The sequence below is a fragment of the Leuresthes tenuis genome, unplaced genomic scaffold (assembly GCF_036924035.1).
Source record: "Leuresthes tenuis unplaced genomic scaffold, fLeuTen1.0.hap1 SCAF_22, whole genome shotgun sequence".
Taxonomy (NCBI): Eukaryota; Metazoa; Chordata; class Actinopteri; order Atheriniformes; family Atherinopsidae; genus Leuresthes; species Leuresthes tenuis.
The window spans coordinates 8,257,162-8,270,026 of NW_027325376.1; the positions used below are offsets into that span (position 1 = coordinate 8,257,162).

Genomic DNA, 12,865 nt, shown 5'->3' on the forward strand with positions numbered 1-12,865 from the left:
AGGCAGTGATGCGGGATCCCTCGAGTTCCCCATCGATCTCCGCCTGGATCGCATCATTTCAGGTCAGACCATGCAACATTTGCCCTGGCCGCATTTGGCCATGTATATTGTTAAAGTAATGGCCTATAAAGAATTGGTATTGACTTTTGGAGGATAAGACGTGCAAATCTCTTAGGATATGTGATGCGGGCAGAAAAGGCGAGGTTTATTTCTTAGTCTGTGTCGGCACTGTTGTTAGTGATATGTCATAAAGCATGCTACATGGTGGGAAAGCTGTCATATAACTGATAGAGGTTTAGGACACGCTATATGTGTATAACTCCTCTACATTTTCTTTTTACCAGGTATGTGGAACATCGGCATTGAACATTTCAGTATATTTACAGTGGAATCAAGTTTGGTCCCACTTTCATGCACGCACTTCCCCAGAAAAAGGGAGGCAACACAAAAAGCTGATTTGCATTTTGCAATGCAATGCAAATTCCTTGTAAGTAAGTACCTTTACATTTTCAAATCAAAATGATGCTGACTGGGACTTTCAGACTGCAAGCCAAAAGCTTCCATGATAAGCATTTTCATTGTACTGCTGTGTCACTGATAATATTTCTTTTTTTTTTTTTTTACATTTACACCATTGCACTCTCTTGCTGAACATATTCCGCTACATTTATACAAAAGAACTCCCCAATCAAACAAAGAATAGCCCTGCCTTGTTCAAGAAACCTCAGACAGATACTGGCACACTCATTGTTGCTGATGATCAAACTTGAGGTGTGAAACGACTCCACCAACAAAATTCTGAAGTTCTGGAGACTAACCTGTGGTGGAGGGAGACCTCCTGCACCAAGTGGACAGTCGGGTAACATGATTGTGCGTTTCGGAGTGCTGCACTGACAGGCGGGAGATGGGTTTGACATGCTCCAGTTACCATTGAGGAAGATGTCAGTAACTGACTGATCCACAGGCGGAGTGAACCAATCAGACCCACTGGAGGAACATGGTAATTCCCTGCAGAAAAAACAATGAAGAAAGCAGGATTATTTCCTTGTAAACCAACTACCTGTCTGACGGCATAGACGATAACTTCCTATCTTAGACTGTATCACAACTGTTGTACATCAAAAGAAAAGAAAGAAAGGATTAAAAAACAACTTAGTGATGTAAAATATCTCTAAAACAAAATGGAAAATGCATCTAAGATAAAATATACGTTGTTTGTGTTTGATGGACTTGTGAACTTATAATTTAACTTCTCGGTTTAATCCATTAGCTGAAGTTTTCTGCTTAGGATTCTTTAGTGTGTGTGTTGTTAAGAACTCTTTTAGATCAAATGGGGTTTTTTTTAAATTAGTATTTAACACATGCACTCAGTCACTTCTTTTAAATGCTCTGTGTTGCTTGCTTTTTTTGTTTCTCTTTTATATGCAACATTATGCTTGCAGCAAGATTTTTTTTCAGAAGAGGCCCAAACGCATATACATAGCTTCTAACCGCACAACTTGCAAAACTTCTTATCTTATCAGCATAATCTGTCACTGATGCATGTGTGGATTGATTGTTTTGGCACATCATTCTTGTATACTCACGGTATAGGGTTTCCATACATGCAACGTGTACCAAAGCCAGGGTTGTTCACCAAAGATTCCACCACCTGAGACACCTCTGTGTTTTCTGGCATATCATTGCTGTAAATATTCCAAATTGACCATGAAAAGAAATTTACATTAAACCATTTGGGTGTACGATACAGTCATACATTTGCATTTCCTATGGTAGACACGTCATGTAGTCTAAGAATAACAGCAGATCTGTCCCAATCCGAAAGGAATACCTAATCAGGAGCTAATCAGCTGAATCAGCCTTACTAACAACAAATTCTATTAGTTAGACATCTTTTGACAACAAACAGCTAACGAGATGGTTTACACAAATGTTGAGAGATGGGTCAGATGTAGTTAGCATTTTTAGAACTTCTTTCAGTAATAACCTATGTTATCCAGTCGATAACCAAAAAGAAAATGGAACCTAATTTGAACATTTGTAGACTTTAAGAACATGCAGAATTTTTTTGCAGTTTGCTATTAAAGCAAAGGCTACATGGAGAACTTTTCTCATAGAAGGTGAGGAGTAGACCAGGATGTCATCAAAATGTTATCATGTATTGGCAGCAATATCCCAATACCACATTTTTAAAAATGCAATCTGAGCTGAAGTGTGTTTGTTGGCAGATGATATAATATTGATTGCACCATCCATTATCCATTACTACCCAACACTGGCAGTGGGAGTCGGAGTGAACTGAATCTGAGTCTATTGGTGGTTTGACTGTTTCATTAAACTAAGGTATTAAACATTAAATTTTTCTTTGGGAAGTCAGTTTGATCCGACCATACCACAGAATGGTCAACTCAGACAAGTGAGGGACAAAAATGCCAGAACCCCTGAAAAAGCTTTGGAGTTTAGATGATGAGCCCTAAGATATGAAACATACACACCAGCAGTATGGAGATGGTTTTATATACTTGACAGCAGTGCTGCATGTCACTAGAGGTAACTTAACTTATTGAGATCTAATGCAGCCTATGGGTACACCAGCTCTCATATTAAAATAACAACTTAATCAAGACAGAGAAAACAGTTCAGTTCATCAGAGCTTTTCATGTCTCTGTGGCTCGGGGGACAAAACATGAATTTTTAAAACACTAAAATATTGTCCTCCATAGCTTGAAACTCATGTATGTTTATAGAATATTCTTGTGCCGACATGAGTCTACTCAACAATCCCTGTACAGTAAAGGCTCCTCAAAGCCTTTTATTATTATCTCAGTGCTCTGCTCATATATCTAAGACCTGTGTCTTGCTTAAACAATCTTCCCATTCTCATTACCAGCAACACACTCACTGCCCTTTATCTTAAGGCTACTGTGGGAGTTAAAACAGTGTTTCATTAAAGACCACCATGATGGCTTACAGCCAGCAGTAGCCACAGTCCAGCTGACCATTTGGATTAATACAGCGTTCATTGCCTCATTTGGAGGCATCCCCATGAAGGTCACACGGTCATTTCCTGGCCACCAGTGAGAGTGATAGAAGTGGTCTGCTTGTAAAAATGGATTATGTGCAGCCATCTGTTTTGCAATTAACAATGGATGGGTTACCATGTTATTCGAGATAATAAAACTATTGGATAGCTCCAGACTGAGGACTTGTGCATATACACGGAAACAGTGGAACTAATGAATAGCTCACAGAAGGAGGAACTGAGATAATATCATAAGAAAGTCAAATGAAGGCTATGTGATAACACAACCCTGCAGTGTTTTTGGTATTTCACTGAATTGAAGGAATCATGACCCCACAAGCTGAAACATGGATTACACTAAATCTAGGAGGATTCAGGATGCAAGAGCATAATATTTGTAAAGATAGTATTTAGCAATTGGGATGTTTTAAATTCAGTAAAGAGAAGCATTTAGCAACTGGCTAAAGGGAATTAAAATTAACATTAGCTCTCTGCAGCTTTCAAATCGTAAAACTAAATGTATTGCCCTTTGGCAGTGACTACATGCTAGTCACGGTCGATACCAATCAATAACTAAAAACTCAACACTAAACCATTCTAAACCCCTTACTTTTGTGTATGGACTTTATTCTCTCTTATATTACAATGTTAATAGACTGGCCTGCTATTGGATTATTTACAGTATTCTTTAAATATCAGGGATCTTTTTAATTCATTTGTCCACTATTCCAGTTGTCTTCAGTGCGTAGCTGAGCAGATTCTAATGTCCTCATCTGTGATATTTTGGGATGGGTTGCACAGCCTGACTGGTATGCAAGTTTCAGAACCACGGAGAGGGACATAATTGTGTTAGAAGCTACAAAAACAAAAAAAACTGAACAAATCAGCTTATTTGGTTGCTGTTTTCTTGACGATCAAAGATGAATTGTGCACACACAAGTTTGAATCGAACAAAAACTGATGCAGTGTTAATATATAAATAAAATATAAATACATATGAGTAGGGAGGGAAAGGTGGAAGGCATAGATATACAGGCCTTCATGCAAAATGTTGCTAGTTTGAGACCACTTTACTTCCCTTTCAGTTGCAATGCCTTAAAATAGTACACGGTCATAGGCTGGAATTAATTTACATGGTAAGGTCTACAGGTTAAAAATTAAACGGCTAGATGATTTTCACATTTTACCTCTCAGCGGTCACAATTCATATCATGTCATAGGAATGCTGGCACACAGAACAGCCTGGATATATGTTGTAATTTAAAAATATGGACAAACGTATGTAACAACATATTTTCTGGTCTGTTTCACTGTTTAACTTACATTAAAATATTTTAATCAAGAACCGTGGTTTATTTGGTAAAAAAGCTATTGACTTAAACTGTAAAACTAAGCATCAAAATAATAACATAAATGTTCAGGAGACATAAAACTGCCATATATACAAGAATAATGGGTCCATGCAGTTTTAGAAAAAAATTATGGTTCTACCCTGAATAAACTAATTTCACTGTAATTTTTAAGGCTCCACTTCCTGTGTGTTGACATCATCAAAGTGAATTTTACAAAGTGTTTTGAAAGGAAATCAAATGCCTTCAGAGCTTTGTGGCACAGATCAGTCAACATCAGTCTGAGGGTTTGGACAGATGCTCTAAGCAGCAAGGCGTATTAGAATTCAACTGTGTTTTTGACAGGCAATGCTGCAGCAACTTTAAGATATTTTACCTGTGAAAACATACAGAGAAATAATCCCCATCTGTGCTCTAACAGGTAACTATCATATACAAAAGGAACAGAACAAATATGGAGTATGTCTTAATTCTCAACACTACCCATTATACTATGCTTCATGATATCCACAACATGATGAAATTCTTTTGTAAGTCTTATTTAGGGAGATGCACATCAATGCACTGCATTTATACTTCAAGTCAAGTTCTCTCAGTGAGTTTTATTGTCCATCAAGACTGAGCTGCAGCTCTGTCATCTGTGATTATTTGATATCAAGCTACAGTAAAGGATAGGATAGAGTCCAGATTGATGACTAAAACAAAATCTCCTGCCAATACACAGTGAGTATGGGTCCATGACATCTCTTCAGCTTTGATTTTCTGTCTTTTATGTTTAATGTATGTGGACTTAGTTTCATGAAGGCTAAACATTATTGGCTGTTATCGTTATCTTTTGGAGTAAATGCATTCAAAGGATTCACATTCAGGAACTAAAAAGTTATTTTAATAACAGACTGTTAAAAGAAAAAAAAGGTTAAAATACTTGCATTTTATAGAATCAAAACTTACAAACTATGATAATTCCACAGAATAATGCTGTTACCTGTAAAAGGTGGTTTGAGGCACACCATACATCCAGGGTTGCAACTCCAGACTTGGATATTCAGTAAATGGTGGGACGATGAGGGAGAAGATCAGAGACAGGCACACAAAAACAGCGGGCAAGACCACCTAGGAGGATAGTGACCAACTTAGTCGAATGACCTCATTAAATGGTTACTACTTTGCCTAAGACATTCATCTTGTGAAATCTGAAACTCGTTTGAAGCTAAATGTTACAGAAACAAATTAACATGAGATAAACTTGTGGGAAGTAATGGCGACAGTAGAGGACCTACACAAAAAAAACAAAAAAAATCAATAAATCCCTCTTTCAGATTACATACGTAAGATTTGTTTCTATACAATCAAATCTTCTTTAGTGACCTCAAAAACAGAAATCCTTACAATTTCCTTGCTTTGAAATTTGTCACAAGCCATATCTTGTTTCTTTTTCAGATAAAATTGTACCCGACCTTTTTTAAAATTAACAAAACATTTTGATGTTGTCCTCTTGGGGTGTCTGTACGGTGATACAAATGCATGTTTACATGTGTAAACATTTCAGCACTCAAAAAGTCAACAAGATATCAATTCCATTACTCTTTCCCCGAGCCTCGCTTACCGTTATTACATGCTACAAAATGCAAAACGGCTGATGCAATCAACAATAACACACGAACCAATGCAATAACTTTAGTGCATTATTATGCTCCCCGCCAATTGCATGGCCTCCTCTGCATGTTTATGAGTTTTATTAAACACTTCAAACTCTACCACCATCATCTGACCACTCAGGTATAATTAGTTGTCACCATTCTCTTGTCTTTTCTTATTCAAGAGGAAAAAAAAAAGAAAAAAAACAGATGTTGCCACCTTTCCTTAACCTCCCCTGTCCAATCCTCTTTTCTTCTTCATGTAATTCTGTTTTCATTACATTGTTCGAGCTGACAAAAAGGTTCGGTGGGAAAAGTGCAGGATATCTTTACTGTTTAATCATTTGCAAGTTGGGCCACGCTTGGCAGGAAAGGGGAGGTATGCGTACAGTTGATTAATTGCAGGGCATGCAATTTGCCCGGCCAATTGAAAATTCTAAATTTACCACATGGAGCTATGGCCACAGAAACGTGCTTGGAAGAAAGATAAAGCGCAGCAATGAGACTGAAAAGCCTAATGGAACAATGCAAAAGAAAGAAGTATTCTCGTTCTGTTGCACTCCCTTTCTTTCTTTTGTTTCCCTTTCTCTACAGTAATTGCAGGTGACAGCTGGTGCCTTTGCCATTGAGAGAAACGTGCAAAAAACAGGGACAAGTCATTATGCTCAAACAGCCAAAGCACTCCCATGAACAATGCATGAGTTCATCACATTCTCAAGTTTACTGAGGATTTAAAGAAGAGGATTGGATTATATGCACATCGGGTAAAAACACAACGTGGTTAAGATGCTTTCTCCCTCCACCAAAGTCAAATGCCTTGTTGGACTGAGGTTAGTTTCAAAAGTAATTTATTCCTCATCAGTTTAATTTGTGAATATTAGCTTTTTTGCTGTACCTTGAACTAAGGGGGCTTATCCTTGAGACTTGAGACAAAATATAACAAATTATCCTGTTGTTATACTCAAACTTTTCACAACTTGTTTGTTAAACTCAAACATGGTTTACACAACAGCAAATATCAACTGAAATAGTTTGGATTCTATGATATACAGTAACATGTAGTAAAACAAGTAAAACATGAACTGACTTATAAAAAAACAAAGTGAAATGTGAAATATCATCTTCAGGATGTCAAGCAAAACTGCTTAATCATTTTTGCTTTTTACAAAAATGAAGAAAGGAAATGGGCATCCAGCACAGATCTGAACTCTCAGATAAATTTTCAACCTGACCTTACACCTTAATTAAATTTTTAGGGCAATTGCTTTTTCACATTAATCCAGAAGAAAGGTCACTTCATGCAAATTCTAAAATTCGTAGAAAGTCTGACTCCTCAGCCTTAACAGTCAAGGCTACTCTAGGCAGCAGCTCAGTTTTTGGAAATTAAATTTTTGGATAGCCTATCAAAAGGTTCCTCATCTTATCTAGAAACAGCAGGTACCAGGAGGGGTCAAAGTAAGGTCTGGAAGACCAAACATGTTCAGATACTAATTACACGGCAAAAGATATAGCAAACTCTGGATTGATGCCACTCTGCACTGCAGACAAACCTGCACACATGACTTCCATGGATGAGTCAGCTAAGTCACAGGCTAGAGAGTTTCCACTTTGGTCAGCTTAGGACAGCATCTTTGCAGATGATGTGGTTTAGTCAAGTAAACCAGCATTTTTAAGACGAGTGCAAAGCACCTCCAAGTTTAAGGTCATGGTCCCCAGTCAGAAAAAGGATAGATTACCCTCTTCAGGTTGGGAATGAGACACCCTCTCAAGTCCGCAATAAAGCAGACGCTCTACTGGTCAGTGATGGTGGGGACAAATCAGAGTAGAGAGGAGAAACTATCAATTTACGAGTTGATCCATGTTGAAACCCTAAACTATGATCACAAATACAGGAATAAGATTCCCCAAAGGGTGGCTGCCCTCACTTTTAGGATAAAGCAAGGTGCAAACTTATCAAGGAGCAGCTTAGAGTAGAGTTGCTGCTCTTCTGCATCAAAATAAGACAGTTGAGGTGGTTCAAGTATCTGGTCAGGATGCCTGCAGGGAGGGGTTTTGGACATGTTGTGTCAGTGGAAAGGCCTTGGGGTAGACCTAGGAATCCTAGGTGAGATTATATCTGTCAGATGTCAGTTTTTTTTGGAAATGACATGTGTAGAGAGATGATATTTAATTGTGAGTGAAAAAGATATGCTGGAGACAAAATAGGTTCAGAAATCCATGATAAGAATACATATCTAACCATTTAGGGAGGATTGATCAGGATTTGAGCTTTGCTGCAGCCAGTTAAACATCGTCTCACTGGCAGAGGAAAGTAGAAGTCAGCTTCAGGAAATACTAGTAAATTCTGTAAGGAAACATCACAACATCTGCAAAAAAAAGTATGATGTATTTATAATAAGTTTAAACTGGAGATGAAACAGGATTGTTTTGAAAACAGGATAACAACCCTGAACACACCACAAAACTGAAATTGAACAACCTGAAAACTGCAGACTGATGGTTCTATCATGGCTAATATGCTGATTTGTGAGAGCAGTTACTGAGAAATCTGGGGATAAACTCAGAGGCTGTTTTCAGAAATCATAGACAAAAATCTTTCCAAACAAAGAAATGTCTCATCTCAATTGATTCACCAAACTAGGAACAGAACTCTGAACTGCAGTAGCAAAGGCTACAGCAGGTCAGGGTGATTTCTAAATGCCAGAACTTTTCAACTTCCCCACCAAAATGTAACTAATAATAATTTCTCCCCACTTCTGACAGTGCCAAAACTCACCTGTCTCTCACACGCAGCCCCATAAATCACCTCTTTTGTATTTCATGCCAGAATCTCTTATTCTTACAGCTGCTCACATTTGAGGAGATTACCTCACGACACAATCATATCTGCTAACAGTGGGAGCTGAAAAAAACCTTTAGTCAAATGAGTAAAGCAGTAGGAGACATGCCCTTGCAGACAACGTGGAAGCTTGTATATACACATGAACATCCTTATCCTACTATCCTACTCTGTGTCCTCACTAAAGAGGGACGTCCAAGATTGACAGTGACTAATGGGCATTGGTGCTGCAGAAAATTATCAGAGGAACCCATACACCTCTCAAAGGTGAAAGACTGTTCTTTGTTTCTCTCCCTCTATGCTTCTCTGGCTCACCAACACAGATGAGGAAGTTCTTTTCTTCACAATTTCAGATACAATTATGTCAGCACAATGGCAGATGGCATAATTGATGTGATCACTTGATATTTACAAACACAATACGGGTGTAGATGGAGGCTGGTAAGTGTGTCACTGCAACTTAGATCTGAGCCCACTTTTGATGAACCTGGGAGGGGAAAAAAATAAAAATGTAGAGCTTCTTGGAAATTGCTACTTACCGAAATTGGTTTGGACTTGTTCAAATTTTACCTCTTCATTAGTTTTGACTTTTGAAATTATGTTTATGAGGAACAAAATAATATAGACGTACACTTAATGAGCTAATAGAAGTACGTCATCTGTGTAATTGTTATGCATTCACTTTTAATACATTGCTAATGAAAACGCATGATTAGCACACCGTAAAATGAAGGACAAACAAATCACATGTGTCATGCTGCCTTTCTGGTGCCAATCACAGTGTCCAGATGAAAGCTGCAATGCTGGATGAAGCCAGAGAACTCCAAGACTTTTCAGCTACACGCAGGAATTTGTCAACAGCTTTCAGGCTACACCAAATGTGTTGTACTTTCAAAGGGCAAATGTGTGGCTGAAAAATATCCGCTCTCAGATACCGAGAGCCAGAATGTGACTGATTGAAAGTGAAAACTAAAATGTCCTGCCTCGCTGCAGTAAACTCTCACTTTTGTCCCCCCCAAGTGTCTTCTGGTACAACACATTAGGGGATGATGATGACTGCACATTCACTTTACTGGCATGTAGTTATTATTCCTGATGACCCTGTACACATTCAGCAATTTATGTGTGCTTTCAGTGTAGATTTCTTTTTCAACAACTTAAATTCCACAACTATCGACTCCATCGAGATGGATGACTTTTTCCTGCAGAGTTTAAATGAGCTCACTCTATAATATCTGTCACTTACTGATTTTGGAGGCCAACATGTATTTCACACAATCGTAACTTGATCCTCCCACGTATCCATGCAAGTACAACCCTTCAATTCATCAATATGACAAACGGAGGCCATTACCTGGGCAATGAGTCCCTTGCGACTCCGTCGGGCGTGGTGGAAGCGCTTGATAAAAAGTGCCAGGAACTGCCTTCTGATCAGCTTCCATCCGGTGATGACCACAGATCCTCTTCCGTTGACACTGGCACTCTTCCTTAAGTCTGCCAAGGTGATTAAATAACGTTGTTATTTATCATCTATGCAAAAGATGTGCTGAGCATGCTTTTCAGCACCACTAATGGGCTGATCAAATATAACTTAGGTGTTAAAACTGCCAGCTGCACTCAATCATTCCTCCGTGAAGAACTCATAAACTGGAAAGTGGTATTTGGTGCAATTCTAGAGGAAAAACAATAGAAACATAGAGCTTCGTTGACATGTTGATTTGCTGTCTTTCTATCAAAACGTTTTTTGGAAAAAACAAATGCCAATTTTGTGCTTATTAGCCACTCTGATTACGAAAAAAAGGATTTTCTTCCCTTTCCATAAGAGCAAAATTTGACATATTTAGACAATTTCAATAACTGCAGTTGTACTAAGAGGGACATAAATTCAACACCTACCTTCGACTTTACCTGTAAACTTTTCCTTTAATTCTGCATGAAAAACAAAGAAACACAAATTAGGCAGGAACTAGCTCATATGACCAAATATCCTACAGAAAAGCTAATAAATATCAAGGATTACAGTATGCTCTGTGTAGGGAAATATACTCAGAAATGTGAAAATTTGCTTCCTTAAAATGAAAATAACTTGGAAGGACTTGCCACTCCTTCCATTGATGTGCTCTGTTTTAATGTGGGCGCTGGCAATGCTATTCCTCTTGGATTTGCGGGAGCTCCTTTTCCAGTCTCTCACCAACAGCTCCTTTGCTGCTTTGGGAATACAAATAAGATATGTTGTTTTGGCCTGACCCAATTTGAGGATATAAATAACAATAAGAATAGCTACCTGCCTTGCAAAATGCCACATTAAACCATGTAAAAGCACAAACTCAGGTGTTTTAGGAGCAAAGCAATTTAAGATTGAAAAGAGAAGTTGTTCATTAAAATGTATATTAAAATGTAAATGTTGATCAGTATGTGAGGCTTATCCACTACGGTCAGTCAATCACAAAAAAGAATAATTATCTGTTGAAAGAAAAACCAACTAACTTTGATTTCATGTTAGTACTTATCACAAGCAGGCTGTCTCTATCAGGTCAGCAACACATACAAAAATTGTGAGTTTTACATAAAAAAAGCAACTTTTACAGTTATTGCAAGCAAGATGTAGTTTTTTTTGGACATGGCCTCCGTAATGCATTTGCCAGGAGCTGTCCTTTTGTTTAACCTTTTCGTCCACCACAGATCAATAGTTACATTATTTTCTTGCCTCACCAGCTGCTCATCTCCATGGACACACCTGATTCCGCTTAGCTCATTAACCTCTTAAAGACACAGCGCACGTAAAAGAAATGATGCTTTTCACTTGTCTACATGTTCAGTATATAGTTCGCCACATAAAGAATGCAAAGCTGATGTCACACATCGATCTGTTTGGACTATATTGTATTCTCACTTTCTGTCAGGCTGTCTTTTGTACAGACCCTGGAAACTAATTCCAGGACAGTGTTTACACATGTTTACACATACTTTTAATTATTTTATTATTTTTTTAAACATATCTTTATTATAAACAATGACTCATACATCCACTAAACATCTCCATAATATAAACACATCTTTGAATGCATTTTGTAGTATTATTCTTTGAATTCTTTAATAACTGGGGTTGGAGTTTGTACCGGCCTGTTAATAAGCACAACTTGGATGCAGTGTTGTGATTCAGTTACTCCTTTTTTTATTCTCCATTTTTTCTATTCTCCATTAGATTTGATAATTAGTAGCCAAACAAATCAATATACAACCAGGCCATGAGCATCTTCATCAGAGCTAATGAGAGAACATTCCTAAAAAGACAGATACAAGATAGTGTGACGCATCCTAAAATTCTGTGACTCAGCTTTTAAGCTTTTTTTTTTTTGACAGAGATGGCATCCCTTATTTGAGATGCCAATTGAAATTTTTCACTCACTATGTAATAGACTACAAACTCGTCACATGGCACAGCAAAACACGTGTACTGTATATACTACATTGATAAAATATACACCATCACGCAGTGTATCCTGGAGTCAGAAGCTGACAAAGCATGCTGAGGGTAGCTACCATAAGCTAGCACTTATGTTTGAAGCTCATTATTAAGATTTTCTTAGCCAGTGGGAATAATACAACTGAGACATCTCCACCATGGCATAGTTACACTCTATTTCTGCTTGAGAAGCAACACTTGAGAAATTATCAATAGTTTACCTTGAGGAAGTCATGCTAAGCAAGTTAGGGGTAAGTTGTCATGCAGTTCTCTTTTTAAATGTTTGAATGCAAGCTTCGATGGGTTCATTGGGGCTCGATTTAGTTACATACTTTTGTAGGTGGATACAGGGCAATTTTAAAATATGCTCGTAGTCATACATTTGTGTGATATTCATGTCAACGTTGTGCAGAAAGAAGTCAATTACAACATCTTCTCAACCAAAATCAGCAACCCTGTGCTGTCTAGCACTTCAGATAAGGCATCCACCCATCCTTCTGGCATTTGCTTATGTGACAGGTAACTAAATATGGAGCATGACTTGGAAGCACC

The 12,865-nt window shown here is 37.9% G+C and overlaps 1 protein-coding gene across 1 annotated transcript in view; it reads right to left on the reverse strand.

The window, feature by feature from the left end:
* The window catches only part of LOC140281484 (phospholipid-transporting ATPase ABCA1-like), a 152,340-nt gene that overhangs the window by 72,643 nt on the left and 66,832 nt on the right, over positions 1-12,865 (reverse strand). Inside the window, exons 27-32 of the mRNA XM_072375916.1 lie at positions 10,948-11,055; positions 10,744-10,776; positions 10,202-10,341; positions 5,357-5,484; positions 1,587-1,685; positions 819-1,008 (exon numbers count right to left, since the gene is read on the reverse strand). Coding sequence (XP_072232017.1) covers positions 819-1,008; positions 1,587-1,685; positions 5,357-5,484; positions 10,202-10,341; positions 10,744-10,776; positions 10,948-11,055 — 698 coding nt within the window. The remainder of the gene's footprint in view (positions 1-818; positions 1,009-1,586; positions 1,686-5,356; positions 5,485-10,201; positions 10,342-10,743; positions 10,777-10,947; positions 11,056-12,865) is intronic.